Here is a 23,962-nt window from a genome sequence, read left to right on the forward strand (position 1 = left end):
CAATTTTAATATATGTATGACAAGTAAAAATGAAATGAATTATTATTACCGTAATAGTTATGGAGGGCTCACAGACCAGAAGCTTTCAGATATTTATGCATATTGACAGTTTTTATGCGAAAACAAAAATTTTGTTTCCCTCAGAAGAAGCGAACTTTTAATTAGCGGCAAAGAAAAATCTGATTTATAATAAACATACCCAATTTTAAGGAAAAACTGATTGCGTATTATTGGTTATTAATTATTAATATTACCGCAATAGTTATGGAGGCCTGACAGACCACAAGCTCTTAAATATTTATACATACAATAATGTGTAATATGTACATACATACATATGCATGTCTGCAATTTAATTTTTCTTACTTACCAAAGCTCAGACGCCGTCATGCAACGGGAAGTGCCTCGGTGCGCGGTTTTTAGGTACGCCTCAAAAGACAAAAGGGTTTCCTTAATTTTATATTTTTTTTGTTGTTTTTTAGAATACACACAAACAGAATAAAATTTTTTTGGTTTTTTGTATTTTATACGAAATAAACAACACTCAAACAAACCGAACAAAAGACTGCATCGAACCAATTGTTTAATATTTTTTTGAGTTTTTTTTTCGGCTAATAAACCTATTTTTTTAATTTCTTAGTGTGTCTCCTAATGAGGTGGCAGGCAGACTGACAACGAGCTCAGCTAATGTGGTAACATTTTTTCGATGCCTGCATCGCCTACTTCGTTTACAGTTATCATACTTTTCGAAAAACAGTCGCACACTCATATACATATGCACAAATACACGCATATGTGCACACATACATGCATACATACATATTCATTGGTATATTCGTTAACTCTCTTTCGTTGAGTCAGCTTCGTATTCTATCGGATGTTTATTTACTTAATGGAAATTGATATGCATAGTACACTTTGCTTCTATCATTTTATGAAAAGTGTTTACTGAGCCGAGCCATAAAAACTCATTCAAATTATACCAATGCACTTATTGTATACACATTTATTTAAAACTTGTTTACACATATAGAATAATGCTTAAGTGTGATTGTATATTTTGTTTCCTTCTTGTTTATAATGCAAATTCATGAGATTTTGTTTTCCGTTCAACTCGATTTTGATTTCTTGTGTGTATTTTCATAATACTAAAAATTAAATTGTATTTATCCATTATTATTGAATTAGGTCTAATCTATGGGTACATTTAATTATGCCTAATTTGTATTTAATTTTTACCTCGATTAAATTATATGTAGTATACCTCGAATATTTTTGTATGCATAACATGATTAGAAATTTGTGTAATTTTTTGTTTGTTTCTCATTAAGTTTACGTTTTTAGATCAAGTACAGCACATATATATTTCAAAAATATATATATTTTGTTATATGTATGTAGTAATAGCTATCAAATAATTGGAACTGAACTGAAACTTAATTCTACACATTCTTTTAATTCTTTCAATTAATAATATGCATGTATTTCTATACTTGAATATGTTTACCCATGTTCAGCAAAAAATTTAAACAAATAGCTTCAGTTTAATGTTGTAATACTTTCAAGTGCCAAATTTCGATATACAAAGAAAATTATGTTTCAGTTACATTTTAAACTATTTCAACAATATATACTGCCATTGCACTATTAAAACCTGTATTCAGTTGCATTTTTTTGTTAAATGCCAAAAACATTTTGCTATTTTGGCAGTGGCGTTTTTTCATTTTTTTTAAGATTAACAAAACAAAATTGGGCCTAAAAACCTGGCAGCAATTTTCGGCTTAAGCCATAACTAAAAATACCATCAATGAAAAATAATAAGATAATAAGTAATCCGTAATCAGTTATCAGTTGTCAGCATCAGGTGCCAAATGCTTAGATTCCGTTTGTGAGGGCAACGGCAGCAGCAGCAGCAGTCGCCGAATCACTTCCCCATTCAACCAGATATTGCACCTGGCCATCGCTCATGCGGCGTTTGGCGCGTATGGCAAACGATTCGCCGGCATCGATCCGATTCATGGCTCCACCGAAATATCTGTTCACAGACTGCTTTAGATCAAGCATTGAATGCCCATTGGCACCGGGTGCCCCGCCTCCACCGCTGCTGGTGCTGCTGCTGCCATTGGTTACTGTGGAGCTGGTGGAATTGCGTCGACTGTCTGTCGGTGTGCCGCATCGAGATTTTTGGGGTCGCTGGCGCAGCAAACGGCCATGGCTGGGCTTCTCTGGTGGCAGCAGTGGGGCCGGTGGCTGCAAATCTTTGGCATATATGGGAAAGTAGTGGCTGGGTATGGGATTTATTGTAGTCGTGTTGATCACCTGTCGAGAAAAATAGATATAATAATTTTAGCTATAATTTTTAATCATTAAATTAATATGTACACTCACCTCAATGGCCGTGGTCAGACGACGAGTGCGCCGCCTGCGCACCTCCTGATTCGGCCCAATGGTAATATCTTTGGCACTCAGTCTTCGCTTAATGGTACGCACCATTCGTGGCTGCTGTGCGGCAGCCGTTGCCTTGGCCAGCTCACTGCTGCTCAACTGCTTCACGTTCTTTAGCTTAAAAATGCTATTGATGATGCCCGCCACTCCAGCGGCACCAGCACCGACACGTTGCTGTGTCGACTTCTTGGGCGTTGCCATTAAGAAGGGATTATTGCGACCCAGAAAATTTGCCGGCGGCGGTATAATGAGATCCAGCGAGCTGGTGCCACGGCTGCTGCTCGAATTCTCATCTGAAGAGAGATCACAGTGGCGGCTGTTGTCGTAACGTTTCGACAAGCGGAATGCCTTGCGTTTGCGGCTATTGCCGTTGCTGTTGCTAATGCCATTATTGTTGGCAGTGGAATCCAGCTGTGGTGGAGCGGGCCCCATTTGCTGCATTTTGCTCGGATCGCCATCGTTGGCATTATCATCTGCCAGATCAGGCGTGCGCTTGCCCGACTTGTTTATCTGCTGGCAAAATGTTATTAGTGATTTATTTATAAATTTAATGAATTATTTAGAATCTACCTGCAGATCTTCGTTCGATGTCACTGGCTGCTCTTTCTGCTGCTGCTGTTGCTTATTCTGCTTTTTGACCTTCTCGATAATCTGCTTGATGGGTATCTCATCTTCGCTGGTGTCGACTTCCGCCTCAGCCTCGACTGCTTCCTCCTCATCATCGTCCGTATGAAACTCGTACACATCTTTGGCCACCGAAGTTTTGGTGTTCGCGCTCTCTTTAACTGCGTTCGACTGCCCTTGACTGGTCTCCAGGCCTTCCTCTGGCATCAAAAGCAACTTAAATTTGTTAACCAACAGTTCATCGCATAGTACATCGTCTGGCTGCAGAAATACACGCGGCGTCAATGGCGGTCCGCTGTGTCGCAGTGCGTAGTAGGCAGGCGCACGCTTGAACTCCCGTCCACATATAAATCGATCCGAATACTCCTTCAGCGTCTGCTTAATTCGCTCCATTAGCGTTGTCTCCGGCAACTGGCGCCACTCCTCGCAAATGGGCAGCTGATGTCGCTGCTCCAGTATAAACGGCCAAATGTCTTTTAGCAAATGATGATACTTCTGATGCTGATGCTTGCGCAAATTGTAGAGCGTTATGTGCAGCATGTCCACCCAATCGATTTGAAGGCGACGAATGAATTCAACGCCATTGTTGCACACAGTGCAGCAGAATACAAAGAAGCTGTGAAGTTGAAATACAAGAATAATTGGATTAGTTATCATTAAATTCAATTTGACTTCTAATAATAATGATCTAAAAACATCTCTATATAATGAATAATAATAAATTCTTCTTCTTCATATTTAAGATATGTGTACATACATATAGACATGTCATTACTTTAACAACAGTTACCGCCGCGCAACAGCTTGCGGTTAAATTTCATATATTTTTTACCATGTATATGAACCGTTTTTTCTTATTTTAAATTATAAGTAAATACGTTAATAGATTCCTCAGACACATAAAATACTTTCAAATTTAACTAAATATATCTTGATACCAAGATGGCTTTTACAATACACAATGTATACCAATATATATATACATTCCCGTATATAATCCACATGACCCTGATTCATTGGGTAAATCAACCTGACACACTTACATATCGCCGCGCAGCAGCTTGCGCTTAAAGTTCTGCATACATTGGGTGTGAAACCAGTTCTTGCACTTGCAGCATTGCAACATATTGTGATCGAATTTTCCAGGCTTGCCGCAATAGCAATAGATTTGCTCCTCATTCACGCGGTGCTTCTCATCCCAGCTCAGCTTGTCCGCCTACAAATAACAATGAATAATGCATGAGTCCTCGTATACCTCTTGCATTTATTTCGATGAACAGTGAACTTACATGATAGGGCAGCTGGCGACAAATGCCGGGCGGTTTGTTGGTCTCGAGAGCTGGTTGCATTTTCATGGGTTTTGCGCAACGCTTGCAGCACCAGACGCCACTGGCTATTTCGGTGGTGCAGCCACGATGATAGCCACGGCCACAACGTTCGCAAATTTCGACAACATCCTCGTGCTGCGCCCGCTTGCAGGCGACGCACATTGGTCCGTTTTGGCTGGCGGCTGTGCCGCCTGTGCTCGGTTCGTTACCCAATTTGCGAAGTTTCTCCACCTCGCACCATTGCTCCGACTTGTCGTCGAAACGCACCAGATACTGATCATCAGATTGTGCTATTATGGTGCCCAAATAGAAGCGTCCATCGTTGCATTTTATGAACACATCCTCCTGTAGCGCATATGTGATCGGAGGGGGACTATGTGCTAGTGCTGCTGGTGGTGGTGGTGTGGGTGGGGTGGGAGGTGCAGCAGCCGCCGCTGATATTTCAACAGCCTCCTCCTCAATGCTCTGTGTGACTGTGGTGAAGCTCTGCTTCAGTACAGTCGTTGGCAAGAGCACGCAGCTATTACTGCTGCCGGGTGATTTAATGGGCGAGCTTAGAGTCTCTGGTGTTGTGGGTGGAGTATGGGGCGTTGTTGTTGTGGAGTCCGGCTCGTCTATGACTATGACAGCAGCAGATGTGGCCGCACTGCTGCTGCGACCCGTCGAGCAGCTGCTGCTGCTGCTGCAACTACTGTCAGCTGTGCTGCTATCAATGATCGGCATAACCGCTTTGTGCTGTATAGCGGGTATAATGGGCGAAGGCTGGCAGAGGTTTGGTTCTGTGTAGTGATTATTGATGCATATGTTAATGCGATCCAGCACAACGGTCGACGAAGGTGCTGCACTATTTGTGACATTGCTGAGGGCAACATTATTGTTGTTGTTGTGATTAGTGTTATTGTTGTTGCTAACTGGCACCAGCGGCGGTGGTTGCAGTTTGGGCTGTAGATTTGGTGGGGCTGCATAGTATGCACCAACTGGGGCATACAGTTCCGTGGCAGGAGTAACGGCAGTTGACGATGTGGGCGTTGCATATAGCTGATTTAATTGATCTGCGGTTTTATTAAGACTATAAACATTGGGTGCTGTGCTTATAATGCGTATATTGTTGATGTTATTCGTCTTAAAGGAACCCGACTGCGGCTGCGTCTGCTGCGCATAGTTGTTGGTTATTTGAATGCTATTCGGATGCGTTGCTGCTGCCGTTGTTGTTGTCGCATTTGTATAATATCGCTTCGGGCCACCTAGTGTCGGCGGTAGTTGGCCAACTGTATTTGTCGCAAGTGTCGGCGGTGGGGGCGGCAATATTTGATAGGTCAACCATTGCTGGGGACTTGGCACCGCGGCTGATGGTTGTGCTAAATAACTGTATGTGGTTGTTGGCGCAGCGACAGCGCCAGCAAATTGCGGCGCGACATTTGACGACGCGCTGCCGTGGTCATGTGCTTGCAAATGAAAATGGTTGTTCATCATTTGGATAGCTTTATTGTGCAGTTACTTTGTGCGCAGTCTTTTCTATAACATACAAAAGAATAAAATAAAAAAGAAAGATTTATTAAATTCTGTTTCATAAATTGTTATTTCTGCGGCAACACTAAACTGGCGCCTTTTTTCAAGCAATTTGTTGCTGCTCACACACATCTACAAACAGAGACACACGAACACACACACACACACATAATCATACGGAGAAAGAGAACACTGAAACCGTTTGCGGGCCCTTTTGTATTCTACTTCTTACCTACGTTTTTTTCTCACGCAGCCGTGCACGACGAGCCGCATTTTAAAACCTACATTTACATACCTTTTATTGTGTTTCAACACATATATTAAATTAGTGTAGCATTAAATTACATTCGTTAATAATATTTAAGTAATTTTGTGCATATTTTAGCATTATAGCAAACAAAATACACTAAAACAATCACTTGATTCGGCAATTAAAAGTGTCAGCCATTTTTCAGCAGATGCACAGTGTTAGCAAATGACCTGTGTAACTGAACAGTGTTGGAAAATGCATTTTAATTGGGGCCCTTCAGCGAATTAAAATAATAAATTATTATCAATCACACTATTAATATTTGTACGATGCAAAACAATTTGATCAACGCAATTTATTTTTAAATTGCATCATTTGTATTTTTGTCTGTTACTAGAATATACCAGCAAGTACTCGATACTTTCAAAAAGTATATAAATAGCTGCAGCGTTGTCTTCGATAGGTTTTTGCTCGACAGCATCGAGACCGACTGCGATAGACAGTGCAGAGGAAGAAAATTATTTTATTCGTGAAGTTCAACAATTACGCTGTGCATAAAAGTGTTAAAAAACATATATAAAAAACCGAATTGTGAAAAGTGATTGAAAAATTAAACAAGAAGAAAGTGTAAACTAAGTGAAAAACATTTTATTTCCACTCATAAAACGCATATAAATCAAGAAAACAGCTGTAAAGTAGTATTGCGGTAGGTAACATACACATACACATATGAGAAAATATATGGTGACTGGATGTGGAATGAACTGTGGCAACAGTAAAATTTCGTATTCATTGATACAGTTTTTTTCTTTCTGCAATTTTCAAATTTCGTAAAGCAGTTCTGATTGACGTTTTATATGTCCAAAACGCGTGCAAGCCTTAAGGCCGTGCAACTAAAGCACGAATCAACGGAAGAAGAGGAGGACGAGGAGGACCAGCAGCAGCAGCAGCGCCCACGTCGCAACATGCATACGGTTGGAGAAACAGGCAGCGGAGTGCCAGCCTTTTTGGCCAAACTCTGGCGTCTGGTTGAGGATAGCGATACAAATAATTTAATTTGTTGGAGCAAGGTAGGCCGCCATATTGTTTATTTACATCTTTTTTTTTTTTCATTTGACATAGCAACAACAACACCAATGCAGGTGATTTAATTCTGTTTCGACTTTCACTACGTCATCGTTTGTCTGCACATTCGTTGATGTTGTTGTTGTCAGTATGCTCGCTCGCACGTATGAAAGAGGATTGCTCTCTTCTTTTTTTTCTTTTTGTATGCTACTTTTATTGTTGTCAATTTGCATAGGCTGTTTGGCCGTGCGTACGTGCGTGCCCTCTATCCAATGCATCTCTGAAAATTTTCCATTTGTCTCTCCCCTTCCGTCCGTCCGTCCGTTCATCTATCTGTCGCAACTCAATTCAATTTTGTTTTTCTGCCCTGAGTGCTTCTCATTCTGTTTTGGGCTTGCTTTCGCCAAGTGTTTGCCGAGATAAGCAAGCTCTTTTTCCATTTTTGTTTGCCATATTTCACACGCTTTTCGTGTGTGTGGCTTTATAATTAGATAAATATTTTGCCTGTTGTAATTTTTTTTTTATTTTGGCAACCTTATCAGCGCATAAGTGTGTTTTAATGTCTGATAGGGAATATGAACTCCTAATTTTGTAAGCCAATAATTTGTGTTTATCAAAGCTATAAATAAGTAAATTGCATAGCCTAATTCGGATTCTTATTCAACTCTTATTATTAAATTAATTAGTTTTGATTATTAGCGGATTATAAAAATTCGAATCTGATTTAGTTAAATTTATTTTGTTTTCATCCAATATATTTATCGCTTAGACATTATCTTTCATTAACTATTTAACCATTTATTTTTTAAAATATATTTCAAGCTTAAGGTTCAGTAAACGAAATTTTTGTCATACAGCACATATACATACATAGATATATGCTTGTGATTTACAATTTTTCATAATTTTTATAATCTTATCTCTTTTGTATTATATTTTTATATCAGGATGGACGCAGTTTCATTATTAGAAATCAGGCCCAATTCGCTCGTGAGTTGCTGCCATTGAACTACAAGCATAACAACATGGCTAGCTTCATACGTCAATTGAATATGTGTAAGTTAACAATTCTGGCTTAATTGACTAGCTCTCGACAGTAAACTAATTATTTATTATAAATTACAGATGGCTTTCATAAGATCACCTCGATTGAGAATGGCGGACTGCGTTTCGATCGGGATGAGATTGAGTTTTCGCATCCGTGCTTCAAGCGCAATTATCCCTATCTGCTGGACCACATCAAGCGCAAGATATCCAATACCAAGACCGTGGATGAGAAGAGCGTGCTGAAGCAGGAGACTGTGTCGAAAGTGCTAAGCGATGTGAAGGCTATGCGAGGCCGTCAGGATAACTTGGACTCGCGTTTCTCGGTGATGAAACAGGAGAACGAAGCTCTCTGGCGCGAAATAGCCTCGCTACGCCAGAAGCATGCCAAGCAGCAGCAGATCGTCAATAAGCTGATACAGTTTCTGATCTCGATAGTACAGCCATCGCGTAACATGTCCGGTGTGAAGCGTCACATGCAGCTGATGATCAACGATACACCGGAGAATGCTCGCAAGCGTAACGCGAGCGAGTCGGAGAGCGAAGGCGGCGGCCCCGTTATCCACGAGTTGGGCGAGGAGCTGCTTGGCGAGGTCATGAACCCGAACAGTCCCTATTCCAAGCAGTATGAAGGAGAGAGCGTCTCACCGCAAGCTATGGAGCGGCCTCGCTCTAATGCTAGCATTGCCAGCTCTCAAAATTATGACTACTCGAATCAGAGCGCCGAAGATTTTATTACCGCTCAGCTATTGAATAGCGGTGACGGTACAACCAACGTCCCCTGCTCTCCGGGTGGCCAACAAGTGCTCTACACCGTCACAGAGGCACCCGAAACTCATGTGCAGGAGCAACAATTTCAGCCCAGTCCCAATAGTCTCTACAATAGCGATGAGCAGTTAAATGTGCTCACCACGCCCATGGTGCGGGAGCAAGAGGCGCGCAAGCGTCAGCAGCTTAAGGAGAAGAACAAACTGCGCCGTAATTTAGATATGCTGGGCCAGGTTGATTTGGATATGTCTCCAAAATCCTCACGCACACGTAATGGGCAAAACGAGTCACAGGTGAATATGCCCCAAGCGGTGCTGGTCAAGACAGAGCCGGAGGCAAGGGGTGTGGCTGCGAGTATGCCTTCCTTGCTAGAACCTGATTCGAATGATGCGGATCTCTACAATGTGAACTTTATTAGCAACGATATGCCAACAAATATATTTGAGGTAGGTTAAAAAAAAAAAACAAAAATGATTGACAGACTAAATGAATAATGGCTTTATAGGATGACTCCTTGATGTCCTCCGCTGGCATGGATGAGCAATCTGCCAAACTGGATCAACAACAACAGTTTGGGCGTAATACTGTAAATAGTGGAAAGTTTGCCGATATGCCGATCACCTTTGACCTGACCAACAGTAGCCCTGATAATCCTTTGGTAGCTGATGCCAATTTGGCCTCGACTTCAAAAGCGGCCGCAGCTGCCAAGGACAATAATAATGACCAACAAGACCAACAACAGTTGCAACCGCATCAAGCAATGGCAGTTACCAAGTACACTGGCGATAATGGTAACGATTCTCGAATACCTGCAGTGTAAGTTACTAAGCCTAAACCAATAATGAATCGGTAACTAACGATAATATCGTCCTATAGGGAGGAAGTCTCCGGTCACTTGGATAGCCTACAAGATGAGCTTGAAACCCTGAAAGATCTACTGCGCGGCGAGGGTGTTTCCATTGATCAGAATATGCTAAAGGGCGTAAGTATCACTCCGACGAAAGTAGCTTTTTAGTTGTAGCTTTTTGTTGAGCTGTGTCCGTGTGTCCGTCTTATCAGTCAATTCATAACATAATATATATATTCTATTCTATGTGAACATTCAGTCTGCGCCGAAAGGTGTTGCTGCCAGGAATCCCGCATTGCAGCTGTCCGACGAGGAGCTGCTACTGAAGGTCTCTGCGGTGCGTCTATCTAGTTTTGATTTGCGCCCGCGCTTTTAAATAATTGATCAAACAATTAGAGAACAATTGAACCAAATTTTATTTATTTTTGCTTTTCGCTTACAGCTTTTCAATGACTCAGATGTGATGGATAACTATGGCCTGTCCTTTTTGAATGACAACATGACTTGTGACAAGAAAGGTATGTAAACAATCATAATATTTAATGTTTTACATTATGTCAAATTAAATTTGTGAAATTTACAGCGAATAGCGGCTCTGAGCTAATGGCATATCAGCCCAATATGTATGATCTCTCTGACATTTTGGACACAGATGATACCAACAAACCGGGGCAGGATGCAACCAATGGACGTGAACTGCTGACTCAGAGCTCTGTCCTGAATACACCGCGCCACGATTCGTAGATAGCTCTAGATAATAAGACTTAGTCATAGCAGCAGCTCAAACAGAACATGGGCGAACAAATTGTTTTTACAATATTATAATTTCATACAAACACAGTTATATATATATGAATGTATATATAACGTAAATAAATATATATATAAATATATATATGTTTATATCTATATATATTTATATATAAATTTAACTTAAAGTTAAGAGTTTTATTTTTAGTTCTTTTTTTAAAATAGTTTTCAATGGTTTTTATTTTGGAAGAAAACTAACATGACTATTTATTAATCTTACTGTTGATATGCCTTACGCCCTATATATAAAATATATAGAGATCCTATGATTTTCTGGAGCTAACCCTTCGTTTTGCAAAATTATTTTTAGATGTAATTCGATTTTGCAAGACTAAAAACGTTGTTTACCTAGATTTTATATTGACGAAAGTGAAAACGAGTAATAGTTTTAATTTGATCGAATTAATACATACACATATTGATTATATACATATAATAGTCGGGATTTTGCATGAACATCAGTTATATATATATAAAAAAAAAAAAAACATAGTTAATAGACAGTGTATACAAAAACATTAGTATCTAAAACGTTTCGATCACAATATATACACTATACCTTAAAAATACTACTTATGCGAAATACAAATAAATTTTGAAAGCGTTTGAGCTGCAAACAAAACTAAAACCATTTGTTTTATTCTTATTTTTAACTCTCTAAGTTGGCTGTGCGATGGGAGTAAGGGAGACTGGAACCCTTGAGAGAAAAACTGGTAACAAATTTCGATCCATCTTCAGTCTGAAGCAATCGTTATCTTTAGGTCGAAAATAAAAGAATTATTAGTTTTGTTAATAATTTTAGAATGCGTACGTATAATTTATTTTGTTTTGTTGATACAACTGAATAGATATGAAAAACATACAACATCGTTTTAATAATAAAATCTAAATTAAATAGAAAACTTAGTCTAATTAGCGTCTTAGAAAATTCTATATAATTTGCATATTATGTAAAAATTATACATTTAATGTGACTTAGAATTGTTCGTATGCGTAAATACCCAGAGAAACAGATTTGTAATTAAGATTAGGCCTCGTCCTTGTACTTAGCGTCCTTTAGAATGTTAGCAAATTCGAACTTGACTCGCTCGCGCTCCGATCTGGGCATGCTGCGTAGCGTGTCCACCAGTGATAGGCAGTAGAGCTCAATGGGATCATTGATTGGCGCTAATCGGGGTACAGGAGCAGCCATGGCTTTCCGCTTTGCCGCATTAGCCATAATGTCCTTGCCGGGTGCACTGCGTCGCGTGAGTGCTGCCTTATATATAGGTTCTATGGTCACCTCGCCATTGGACAACGCGCTGTTTTGCCTGTACTGGGGTTCGGTCTTAACGTTTTGATTGTGGTATTGCGGCTTGATGTCTTCATTATGACCATGGGACTTAGTGTCTTGTTGGGACGCCTCATCGACATTACCCATTATCACCATGGGCATGAGCAGCGGCGAGGAGGCCGGCGAGTTGGCTTCCGTATCGTTGTGGTTGTCGGTGCTGCCGTTTCCATTGACAGACATCGACTCCTGCAAGTTGACGTCGGGCTTGGGCTCCATGACCATGAGCTCAGGCACAATCTCGTTATCACTGTGACCACCCGCATGTGTCGAGCCATCTTCGCTGTTATCATCGTCCAGCTCAATGATATCATAGTTCTCCGTTAGATCAACTCGCAAATGCTCCGGATCTGGGTAGAGAAAACTGTTGCTGTCGTTGTCGTTGTCGCTGCTCCCACCACCATTATTATTACTTGTATTATTATTGGTCTGGGTTATGTAGGCCTGCGCCTTTCTCACATTGTACGTTTGTGCTGTGTTTTGTAAAAATGATAGATCCTCTGTGAAGCGTCGCTTGCGCACATTCGGATTTACCTGGCCTGTTTCCAGAGCCTTAATCTCTTGTAGATAATTGTAGCGTATGTTCTTCCATTTCGTTTGCAGAAATCGTGCTGTTTGAGTATAAAAATGGGGTTGATTAAATAGAAAAGACACAGTTTGATTTTTAAATAGGGAGTAGATACGGTAAAAAAGGGTTTATTATATTCTCATTTTACAATATTAAAAGAAAATTAATTGGAAATTTCCCAATTTTTTCTCTCTTGATATTGTAAATTTGGAAATCACTTACATGAAGCGCCAAGTTCGTTAGCTATACGATCCCATATGTCCACTCTGACGGGATTTCGGCGGTAATGCGGATGGCTCACATCGTAAATGGCAGGATTGGCGCGAACCAATTTTATAAGGCGATCATCTGTGTGTGTGCGTTTTTTTGGGAAAAATCGTTAAAATCTGTGTCGCAGTACATTTCGCTTTCTACGTTCTTCTCAAATAGCAACAACAATAACAACAACAACAGTGGCAGAACCAACCCTTAGGCCGTCTTCTCTGTTTTAGGGGAAGACTGTTGTGTGTGCGTGATGCCGCTGGGGGGTTGATTCTGCTGTTTTCAATTGTGTATTGTAGTTATCAAATAAAAAAAAGAACTCTCTTACCGAATTCGGGCCCAGTTGTCTCACGTTCTGCATAATATCGCTGCATTTCTCGTTTTATCATTTTCCTTTTTGTTGGTATTTTGACAGCTTTGATATCCACGGCGATTTTGTATTTGTTTATGTTTGCAATAGCAGCAGCAGCAGTTTGGCTTAATTTGAATTAAGCTCTCTATAGTGGCGCACGTTCTTTGCATTGATTAACACTCTAAATTGCGCAGTGATATCAATGGCTACATTTATTTTCTCGTAGTAATTGTAAAAACACCGTTCTGTGCGCGATGTCTTCTCGGCTTCACTGTTTTTTCAGTTTTGTTTTACGCGCTCTGCGCACGCTCATTGGTGTCTGGTGCTGCCAACGTTGCTTATGAATACAGAAATGCCAACTTTTTTTTTCTAAACTGCTTAAATACGGTTTTAGTATATTTTCATTGCCAGCATATTTAAAAAAATAACGAAAAAACAAAATATCTATATTTCAGTTGATTTGTTTATTATTTATTTCGCAAGACAAATTTAACTTTGATATTATTTGCAACGCGTAGGGTCAATCCCATATGAAAGACTAGATCTTGCGAAGTGGTGACTGGCAAAATCTTGAATTTTTTTAAAATAAAGCACAGCAGCGTTTTTATTAGAATCATAAAGTATTGTTGAGCTAAGGGCAGAAATCAAATAATTTTATTGAATATATATTCAATTGAATATCTATTAATGTTGTAAGATTATTTACTTACCTAGACAATTACGCAGACCCATACTAAATGGTATATATGAATATGCATGTCGCTTTAGGCTGTTCTCTGGTAGAAAACGATCAGGATCAAAAACATTCGGATTATCCCAGTACTTGGGATTTCGATGCAGATCAAAGACATGCATCATTATCTGTGATCCGGTAGGCAGAATAAGCCCATTTGGCAGTACAGTTTCCTCTGAGGTCTGACGACCTATAATGGGAACAGGTGGGAATATTCGCAATGTTTCCTTTATGAAGCGCTCCAAATACTTCAGATTTGACAACTGATTAATGTCGAAATTGTTCTGATCATGTATATGCTCCGATATCTCTTGATAGCATAGCTCCTGCATATCTTCGTATAACGATAAATTAAAAATGGTAAACATCAAGGCAATAGACGAGGGATCAAAGCCGCCGAACATAAGTGTGTTGACCTCCTCGCATATGCCAGCATGATCGATCAATCCATCCTTCTCGGCACATATGAGTGTGTCCAGCATGGCAAAGCGCCGTTTCATGTTAACGTATCTGGGTATAAGGTAACGGATGTAAGAATCAGATTAAATTCTATATAAATTTCAGTACTAACAGTTCACTTACATATCATCGTCTGGCAACTGATGACAGCGTCTTTCATTTAGCTCCTCCTCTAGGAGAATCCGGCGCTTCGCTATAATATCGTTGGTGAATTCGTGTACCACTTTCAAATATGGGATATTCTCATTGATTGGAAACAGTTTGTAGATTGCCCCATAATAATGCAGTGGATTGGTGAAAGTTTTCACAAAACATTTCTCAAACATTTTCATGCTCTCGCGATAACGATCGCCGCGCTCAGTCATATCATCCAGATTGATGCCCATGGCTGTCTCTATAAGCATGAAATTATTATAAGTCATCGACTATTTATTGATAAGAATTGCCTTGCGTATTACCACAAATGCTATTGAGTGAAAATCTGGGTATAAGTTCCGTAAGTGAGACAATGCTCTCCTCTTCGTGCTCGAATTGCCTTACAAACTTTTGACTTTCCGCCCTGAAATAGAAAAATATATATATGTATGTACATGAAAATATATATTTATATATTCATAAATGTATAATAAACTCACCTAAAGATTTCCTCAAACTGAACTAATACATTATGCTGGAAAGTGGGAGTTATCATCTTACGTCGCGTATGCCACTTTTTACCTAAAAAATATTCAATGAAGGATTTTAATTAATTTATTTCGACATCTTAAGGAGGAACTACCTGTTGAGGTCAGCAATCCTTTATGCAGTGCTGGCTGCATGAAGTCATAATCTATACTCTTTGTTATGAGGGTCGTGTTACTCAATACAAATTCCGCATTAACAGGATCAATAATATTGTACATGGGTGACCCGAAGGCATAGATCAAATAGCTTTTGCCTATTTCGAGAGCCGCATCACGATAATACCTAAAAGTTCCCGCTAAAATAAAGCATTTATTTAATAAGTCAATCATAAAAAACATTTGATTTTCATTACCATCGTCTTTTCCACATAGATCGAAAACGTTTCCAAAGATCGTATTGCCCTTCAATGTAGGGGCAATGTTATCCACGAAGCGTCCATCGGTAGCTCGAGCTCGACGCGCAAAAAAAGCCAATACATAATATTCTTTATTGATCTTAAGTAGCCAGTATAGCAGTATAAACACTGCGATAATCACAATACAGGGATAGACCATATCAAAGCGAACTCGTCTTGTCTGTTTCCCGAGAACGACTGGCATATAAGACCTCAAGTTGTTTATAAATATCAAGTGCTCGCTCGTAAACACAAGATAAGATTGTTGTTGAGACTTCCAAGCAGCTTTAACAGAAGAGTGGGAGATCCACTCTTATACGTTTCATGCAAGTCTAGTCTTATATTGAAGAATTCAGCATGTTGTGCATTACTAATCAGTTTTATGCCCTGTATTCTTTTTAAAATGGGTAGTCTCAGCCTATGCAAAAGATCTAATATAAAAGAATAATAAGTCCGCATTCCAGCAAACTAAAATGTAAACAAATTAAAAACAGGTTTTTATCAGTTTTGTATTTATATATGTGCATATGTATAAACATGTATGCATGTGATTACAAGTTTTTTCTGTCCAATTCAAAAATAAATAAAAGCAATTTCGCTTTGTTTCTTTGCACTGTAACCTTTTGAATAAATTCATTGGATTTTAAAATTAATTTGAATTCAAATTTCTAGCTTTCATACAATATTTGCGTTACTTTGTATTTTTCGTTTATTTTCGTTCAATTTTCAGATTGACAGTAGACTTTAGTATTTTGTAGTTATACGCGTGCGGTCACACTAGTGCACCGCTGCTTAAATAACAATCAATGAGTTATTTAAAACTCTCACTTGATTTCGTGAAATTATGCATCATATTTAATTGTGCACACAAAGGACTTTTGTTTTCGGGGCGGCTGGTCGTCGGTGTCAGCAAGGCGTAGGCGTGTGGTGACCACAACAAATAAATCTCAGTACCAACAGCATTGTGAGCGACGATAAATTGCGCGCGTCCCGCTTTGGAAAAAACGGCACGTGCTTGTTTGCAACGAATTGCAGCAAAATATGAACGAGGGCCGCTATGGTAGATTTGGAGCACTCATTGGCGTTGCGTACGTGAGCAGCACCCATTGCCGATTTCTGGTAAGAGAGAGAGAGAGAGAGCGAGGGAGTCCAAAATCCAAAAACAAAACGCACATACAACAATCCATTACACACACAAACACACATACCTATGCAAACGCTCACACGCACGCTGACTCAATGTCTATTTTCATAGATTTACTCGACAAAAAATGCAGAAGTGCTGGCCTATCACGAGCTCAAACTGCGGCAGATAGTGCATAATGCCGGTTGGCTGGAATACGATCCCGCAGAGATATGGAAGCACATGCAAGAGTGCATTGAGGTGCGTAATGCAAAAGTTTTCGATTATATCACCCATATATAACCCCTACCATTATTAATTGCATCGTTTCACACTTGTATGTATGTTCGTGTAGACAGCCTATAAAAACCTGGTGATACTGGAAATCAGTCCGCATGACATCATTGCTGTGGGCATTGCCAATCAACGCGGCACCACAGTGCTATGGAATAAGCGAACGGGTCAGGCCTTGCACAATGCCATTGGTTGGTCCGACTGCCGTAGCACGGCGTTGCTAAAGTCACTCCTTCATAATGTCAAGCGTAATGTGAACTATTTGCGCTATCGCAGTGGTCTCCCACTTAGTAGCTGTTTTAGCGCTCTGAAGATCAAGTGGCTGCTGGAGAATGTGCCGGCGGTGGGCAAGGCCATTGAGGAGGATCAGTGCTTGTTTGGTACGCTGGATTCCTGGCTGATATGGGTGAGTAAGCAGTCCAAACTAATGTAAACTTACAGCTGATATAAACTATTATTTATAGAATTTAACTGGTGGCGTCGATGTGGGCGTTCATTCCACAGACGTGACCAATGCACACTACACATCGCTTATGAATGTCGCCACACAGCAATGGGACAATAAGCTGTGTAAATTCTTCAAACTGCCAATGGGCATACTGCCGCGCATTCGCTCAAATTCAGAGATCTTCGGTTACATTGTTCAGGGTGCTCTGATGGGCGTGCCCATTGCGGGCGTAATGGGCGAGCATCCAGCTGCTCTGCTGGGACAGCTGTGCGTCAAGGCCGGTCAGAATGTTTGTACACTGGACGACAGCTGTTTTGTACTGTTGAACACGGCGCAGCAGAGAGTGGAGTCGGAGAATGGGTTGATAACTGGCATAGCGCACAAATTGGGACCCACAGCAGATACGCATTTCACGCTTGAGGGAGCCATTTCCAATGCGGGATCCACTGTTAATTGGCTGCGTCAGGGACTGCGAATCAATACCGAAATCAATTCCAATGACAATGTTGTCGAATCGCTGAACACATTTTTGGGCGAGAGCTCAATGATCTCTTCCTCTTGCTCCTCAAGCATGCTCAATGCGGAGTGCGGACTGGCGGCCAAGCGTTCAGAGATCACCTTTGTGCCCGCCTTCCATGGCTTATACGCGCCCTACTGGCGCTATGATGCGCGCGGAATTATACTTGGTCTGACCAGCCAAACGACGGCCGAGAACATTACACAGGCTGCCTACGAAGCGACTGGCTTCCAGATCTACGAAGTGCTGCAGGCCTTCAAGCGAGATACGCCCAACTGGGACCCGTCATGCATGCAGCCGGTCTTGACATTTGGCGGCGAGTATGCGGAGGACATTCATCTGGTGCAGTTTGTGGCGGACATTATTGGCTGGATGCTCGAACGGCCGCAGACAACATCGCCCGCTGGTCTGGGTGCTATGATAGCTGCTGGCATAACTATGCGTGTGGTCTCCCTGCCATATGCGACGCGTATGTATGCGCCACCCACAGACGTCTTCTCACCCACAACTACTCAGAATCGTAAGGGACTAGCATGCGGAAGGTGTTTGTGCATCTATAATATATAATTTTAATTGCAGGTCGCGAACTGCTTTATCGTCGCTGGGACTATGCGGTCAAGAAGTGCTTGAACTGGAATAATTATGAGACTTATGATTCGGATGTGGAGCTGTTTGCTCAGCGTGAACGGGATCCCAATTTGCCAATACGTCGCTCAATACCGGGCAGTGTGTTTCTAACCACATCCTTCGCGTTGCTGTTGTTGGCCAGTTTTTTAAAGAACAATCGCTTAGCTTAGGCGCTGCGCATTTCGCATGCTTTTAGGTGCTGCCGGCAGGCCTTTGCGCCCAATTAGTTTTTTCGTTTCGGAAATCTAGTCACAACAAATATGTATGTAGGTTCAAAAGCGCATTCAAAATTTATGGTTTAATCTAGCTAGTAATTTATATATTATATATATTTCTTTTCCTTAGTGTAATTCCTTAGTTTGCTTAATTTGTAGATCAAAAGTTTTGTGATTGGTATATACGCGATATGTACCTAACTAACTATATTTATGTGTATGTATTGGTATATATTTACACATACATATATATGTAACTATATATATATATATTATACTCACTGCAAAAAGTTAACTAACCTAGATTGTTGTAAATTTATGATTTTGCTCAATTTATTTAAATATTTTTAGGTTTCTATTTATTGAAATGATAATTTTTTAAATGAAAGACAATTGTTAAAGCTGTGGATCAACAAATACAATAAGCAAATTAATTGTCCGCATTCACTGTTAATCGGAATAGACCACAACCAAAGCATTAAAAGAATCTAAATGAAAATACGCTCAAGTTATTTCTTCCTGCTTCGGGACTGGGTTTCTTTTGTGGAGGAATCCGTTTGTCAATGGCATGAATAATTTAAGATGAAAAACTGCCACTGGGCAAGTGGCGCATTGGAGTTGCATAGCGTGACGGAGCGCACGCCACTTCATTGGAGCTGAAGCTGATGCTGGCAGGAGTTGGAGCAGCACAAGTGGACACTGTTTGTTTAGCCAGCTCGGCGATATGGCGCTGTCGTTGGAATTCATTTGCCAGTTAATTAGCTGGCTGGAGACTGGCAGCCCAAGCCCAGCCAGGCAGGTGGTACCCGGATGGCACCTGGCAAATGGATGCTTTCAGCGCGAGGGATTGGCTGCGTGCAACGTTCCGGCTTCAGCCATTGAATGCAACTTAAGTTATTGCGCTTATTGTTGACACGCGAATTGTGTTGGCAAGACCCACGGGTAACTGCAGCAGTAGATGGAGCAGCAGCTGTGCTCATGCATACCGCCCCACAGGCAATGCGCACTTGAACGCACGCTCCAGCACCCAATCCCAAAAGCCCAGACCACCCCAGCCCAGCCCGGTGCAGCTGCAATGGCTACTCAAACTCTCAGCCTCGCAAACTGTTGTCGTTGTCTTCGCTCTACGTCGTCGTCCAGCCACAGCGCCGGAGTCGCAGTCGGAGTCGCTGTGTGTGAGTCGTCGTGGCACTCTTTCAAATGAGTTTTTATGCGCGCGCGTTTGCCAGCTGCGCTACAGCCAAATGCATGGAGCAGGTCCACGGGTATGTCATGTATATGTCTTTCTTTAATTAAAGATAATTTTGAATTTGATGAATTTATCAATCACATTTTGATACTTTTCATATTTTATATTTATTTATATTTACGATCGATTTTATTATTTTCTTGTTTATACAAAAATGTTTAATTTAAGGTATAAAAATTCTAACACTAATGGAATTTATTCATGTGCTATTTATTATTTTTGTTCATTATTATTATTTTTTTTTTAAATCAGAATATTTTTATGTACAGTATAGTTTTCGGTCCGGGATTTTTAATTGTTTAACACATTTATATATTTCCTGAATGAATTCTATTGATACTTATCTAGCCATAAATCTAAATATTACGTGTAATTATATCAGTAACTGTCTATTAGTGGGTAATTATTCCCATCGTTAGCCTATTATTTACATCTCAATTAGTTGGAAAAATCCATAAGAACCTAATCTTGATAATAATAATGCCTGAAATTGAAAATTTGTTGACTTATTGAAAATTTCTTAATTTTTAATAGATAGTCGTAGTTAGCCAAAAATATGCATATTTGCATAGACTCTAAAATAGTAGCGCCTGCGGCGGGTCGCCTATGTTCGTTGAAATCTCAGCCACACATTCCGGAGACGTTTGCAAATTGGTTTGCATTTGAAGACAAAACGACAGCGACGTCGATGTCGACGGAGCGCAGTAAAATGTGAAATTTGTGCAAACATTGAGACAGTCTCATACCCCCGAATGCACCTTGATGGAAGAGGTTTCGGGAGCGTGACACAAGACTCAACCAAGTAAACTTTGCACGTAGTCAATTTAAATAAATTAACACGCTCTTTCACGTGTGTGGGTGAACAGGGAGAGCGAGAGCGAGAGCGTAATGCGACTTATCGAGCACGAATGAAACACTATGGCACACATACATATCTACATGTACATATATACATATCTGTATGGCAAATGCGTCCCACTGTGCTGCAATATGCCAAAAAATTTGACATGGCCACGTAGCGACGTGAATCGCAGTTGGCATCGCCCATTCCGACAGGGGCTATCAATGTACATTGTCGGCGTCCGGACTCCGGGCGGGTGGGTTTCTCTCACTGCGTGCGGTTACCGAGGGCTTAGCATTGCCAGCGAATTGCCATTGGCACTGCGGTGCCCCTCCTGCAGTATGCAACACGCACGCACACACACACACACTGCTCTGGGTTGAGCCGCGAAGGGGGTGCACGCATAAATCTTCAAGTTTATGGCATCAATAAATGTCGAGGCGAAATAATGATTTCGTCAAGTCGAGCCATTGTGCAATCGCAATCGGAGTAACCCGCCCCTGTTGCTGTTGCTGTTACCGTTTCTATTGTGCGCCCCTTTCGTTGTGGTGCATTCGCGTCAAAGCGGGTGGTTGGCTACTTGGGCAGCACAGCACAGGAATATAGGGTATTCTCGAACTATTTACATTAATGCGAAGCATGATTGCTCTTCAGAAAGGATATCAATTTAAGAGGCCCGATTCGAGCTGAAGTGAATTGTTTGTACACTTCATTTGATTTATTTGAACAAATCAATAATGTATTAAAAAAAATCTATATTATATTTTTCACTTCAAGCTTATAAAGATACCTCTTCATATAAACTCAAATTAAAGTCCACATAAACCATATTTTATAGCAATGCTTACGTTAAGTTCGAGGCAAACCTGAAACCTTTTTCTTCAACGCTCTCTATAAACAAATGCTATAAAATTCGTGGGCTGTGCCACGCCCACGTAAAAGGAAAGGCTTCGCACATTGGGCGTACAATTTATTTATTGAGCGAAATTTACTTTCGAGTTTTATGACAAACTCATCTGCATATGCGCCCAAAGCCAACAGCAGAAAGACGAGCTGAATCATTTACCAGCAGCAGGAGAAGGAGAAGGAGCAGGAGCAGGAGCGGGAGTCGAAGCAGCAGCTGAATCAGAAACAGTAGCAGGATCCGGCGCTGCGTTGGCTAAAGGAGCTGACAGCAGTCGAGCTTATCAATTGTCCCGAGCACAAAGTTTTACGCAGTTTTTACGAGCCGCCCTCGCATGGCAGCGCGCCATAAAAATATCGTAAATTCGCAGAGCGAAAGTTTTTCCAAGCATGAAAGCCCGACGACTCAACTTGGTTTCACTCTGGATCAGCGGCTCGACTCATAAAGCTGGCGGCATCGTAAAAACCTTAATTAATTTTCTAATCAACATTTTTCCTGCATGGAAATCGTCTGCTTCTGAATGGACTGTGCATGTGTGTGTATGTGTCTCTCTCTCTCTCTCTCTCTCTCTCTCTGTCTCCCTCTCGCTCTTACTGTTTTACCATAATTTTTTGGCCCTGTATTTAACTGTTGTTATTGTATTTAACTATGCTCTGGCCTTCAGCTCCATTAGTTCCCAGTTGCCTAAGCCGTCGCTATATGTCAAACTAACGGCTTCTCAAGGGGACTAACAGCCCCCAGCTGGCAGTGGCGCCATCGATTTAAATGTTTGCCCTCCCTGACCCCAAATGTTGCGTGCGGCAATTAAGATTTTCTATGCTATAGTTTCGTCTGTTGATTGTCTAACAGAAGCAAAAGTCCACGAATTTTAATAGAATTTTCAAATTATTTACTTTGAAAGGTATAAAGGATTATGATATAATTATGATCATATCTCTAGAAGAAACGGGAGAGAATCAATATTAATGTCTTTTGTTTTAGTTAAATAATCATAAAAGTGAATATTATATAAAAAATCAATATATATTTTAAATTATTAAATTATATATTTTAATGATATTGGAGTATATAAATACATATAAGAGAGAGGCTATGGATTATTCTGTGATAGTGAACTCAAAGGATCTGCAGGCCCAACTCATTTTCCTCCGATCAACGTTACTACAGAATAGTATTAAAGTTCCAATTATGTCAGTTTGTTGCCGGACCACAGACAAACCATATTCATGTAAATAAATTAAACAATTAGTACAGCTAAAGCTGCATTGTTGTATAGTTTTAATTGTACATTTGTTACGCTGAGGATTGTCTGCAAAAAATATTACGTATACGCCTCGTTATGCAGCAAGGAATTGCGTCTGGGGCCAATTATCATGGACAGTATACATATACATACGTACATACCTATATTGTGCAGCATTGCAAATTAATTTAAATATTTAAAGACTTTAATTATTTGTAACAGGCGAGTCAAGCTCTCAGCAGCAGCCACCAGTTAACATTGCCATCGGAGTAGACGGATGGGGCATGGGCCACGTGGGCCACATGGGCCACATGCCAACATGGCAGCATGCGACAACAGTCAAACAGCCAAGCGTAAACTTAACTGACAAGTGGAGACTTAACTTCCATAACAAATTGCATTCCAATTGCACGTCGAGCAGTCGCCGTGCCGTCGCAGTCCTGACAGCAGCGTCCTGTCCTGCCACACTGAAGTCACAGCCATGAGGCATAAGCAAATACAAACACACACACACACACACACCACACATACGCACGCACACCCACATACACACGCACGCTTAACCACACGTAGAACGCCATTGCTGTTAATTTAAATTGCTTTAAAAAAAAGCTACAGAGATGCAAAAATAAAATGCAAGTCAAAACTCTAGTCAAGCTAACTTGATAGTGTCTAAGATACCCAGTACCAAGAGCTGCAAAGCATTATTCGGCTTTATATACATATATAGGCAATAAAGAAGAGAGTATTTAAAATTACCCTACACCAGCAGATCAGTTAAATTGCAAGCGAACAAAATTAATCGGTCTATCGCACAAATTCACAACGTCGATACTATCGATGGTCACCGTCTATGCATTTAACATCTCTATATACTTCGAAGAGCTCTCATATTAACTCTGGACTGTTAGCCAGCTGCTAGTCAACAGTGCGCTGTTAATAACATGTACTCTGCAAGGATCAGCAGCAAGTTTGTATTTTTACTACTTTCACACATTAGTAACTGCTTCGTCGTTCATTGCCTTGCAGC

General features: G+C 40.6%; 5 protein-coding genes across 7 annotated transcripts; 2 read left to right on the forward strand and 3 right to left on the reverse strand.

Moving 5' to 3' along the window:
* Positions 1–579: 579 nt before the first annotated feature.
* Positions 580–6,398, reverse strand: Pcl (polycomb protein Pcl). Its single transcript, XM_018106745.3, has 6 exons — positions 6,202–6,398; positions 4,359–5,912; positions 4,113–4,285; positions 3,016–3,685; positions 2,389–2,955; positions 580–2,319 (listed from the first exon to the last, which is right to left on the reverse strand). Exons 2-6 carry the CDS (start codon positions 5,868–5,870, stop codon positions 1,876–1,878), a joined length of 3,366 nt encoding a protein of 1,121 aa, XP_017962234.1. The 5' UTR covers positions 5,871–5,912; positions 6,202–6,398; the 3' UTR covers positions 580–1,875.
* A 226-nt stretch (positions 6,399–6,624) lies between these two features.
* Positions 6,625–11,318, forward strand: Hsf (Heat shock factor). Of its 3 annotated transcripts, XM_018106375.3 has the most exons (9): positions 6,625–6,862; positions 6,996–7,226; positions 8,169–8,277; positions 8,347–9,479; positions 9,539–9,849; positions 9,910–10,015; positions 10,140–10,217; positions 10,323–10,398; positions 10,464–11,318. In XM_018106375.3, exons 2-9 carry the CDS (start codon positions 7,014–7,016, stop codon positions 10,622–10,624), a joined length of 2,187 nt encoding a protein of 728 aa, XP_017961864.1. In that variant the 5' UTR covers positions 6,625–6,862; positions 6,996–7,013; the 3' UTR covers positions 10,625–11,318. The 3 variants fall into 3 exon arrangements, with proteins under 3 accessions (XP_017961864.1, XP_089118536.1, XP_089118537.1); XM_089262410.1 differs by lacking the exon at positions 10,140–10,217 and having other exon boundaries at positions 6,626–6,862; XM_089262411.1 differs by lacking the exons at positions 6,625–6,862; positions 6,996–7,226 and adding an exon at positions 7,603–7,812.
* Positions 11,319–11,474: 156 nt separating this feature from the next.
* On the reverse strand, positions 11,475–13,524 carry Dlip3 (Dorsal interacting protein 3). Its single transcript, XM_018106381.3, has 3 exons — positions 13,178–13,524; positions 12,811–12,936; positions 11,475–12,631 (listed from the first exon to the last, which is right to left on the reverse strand). Exons 1-3 carry the CDS (start codon positions 13,236–13,238, stop codon positions 11,718–11,720), a joined length of 1,101 nt encoding a protein of 366 aa, XP_017961870.1. The 5' UTR covers positions 13,239–13,524; the 3' UTR covers positions 11,475–11,717.
* A 122-nt stretch (positions 13,525–13,646) lies between these two features.
* LOC108652844 (cytochrome P450 4p1) lies at positions 13,647–15,745 on the reverse strand. Its single transcript, XM_030391247.2, has 7 exons — positions 15,430–15,745; positions 15,172–15,372; positions 15,029–15,110; positions 14,852–14,952; positions 14,517–14,787; positions 13,912–14,444; positions 13,647–13,832 (listed from the first exon to the last, which is right to left on the reverse strand). The coding sequence occupies exons 1-7, from the start codon at positions 15,674–15,676 to the stop codon at positions 13,669–13,671; spliced, it is 1,599 nt and encodes a 532-aa protein (XP_030247107.2). The 5' UTR covers positions 15,677–15,745; the 3' UTR covers positions 13,647–13,668.
* Positions 15,746–16,126: 381 nt separating this feature from the next.
* On the forward strand, positions 16,127–19,194 carry LOC108654822 (glycerol kinase 3). The gene is made up of 5 exons (XM_018106378.3): positions 16,127–16,590; positions 16,727–16,855; positions 16,950–17,294; positions 17,353–18,373; positions 18,433–19,194. Exons 1-5 carry the CDS (start codon positions 16,513–16,515, stop codon positions 18,648–18,650), a joined length of 1,791 nt encoding a protein of 596 aa, XP_017961867.1. The 5' UTR covers positions 16,127–16,512; the 3' UTR covers positions 18,651–19,194.
* Positions 19,195–23,962: the final 4,768 nt, after the last annotated feature.

This window comes from Drosophila navojoa, chromosome 5, assembly GCF_054131105.1.
Source record: "Drosophila navojoa isolate 15081-1374.11 chromosome 5, UAZ_NAV_1.0, whole genome shotgun sequence".
Classification (NCBI taxonomy): domain Eukaryota; kingdom Metazoa; phylum Arthropoda; class Insecta; order Diptera; family Drosophilidae; genus Drosophila; species Drosophila navojoa.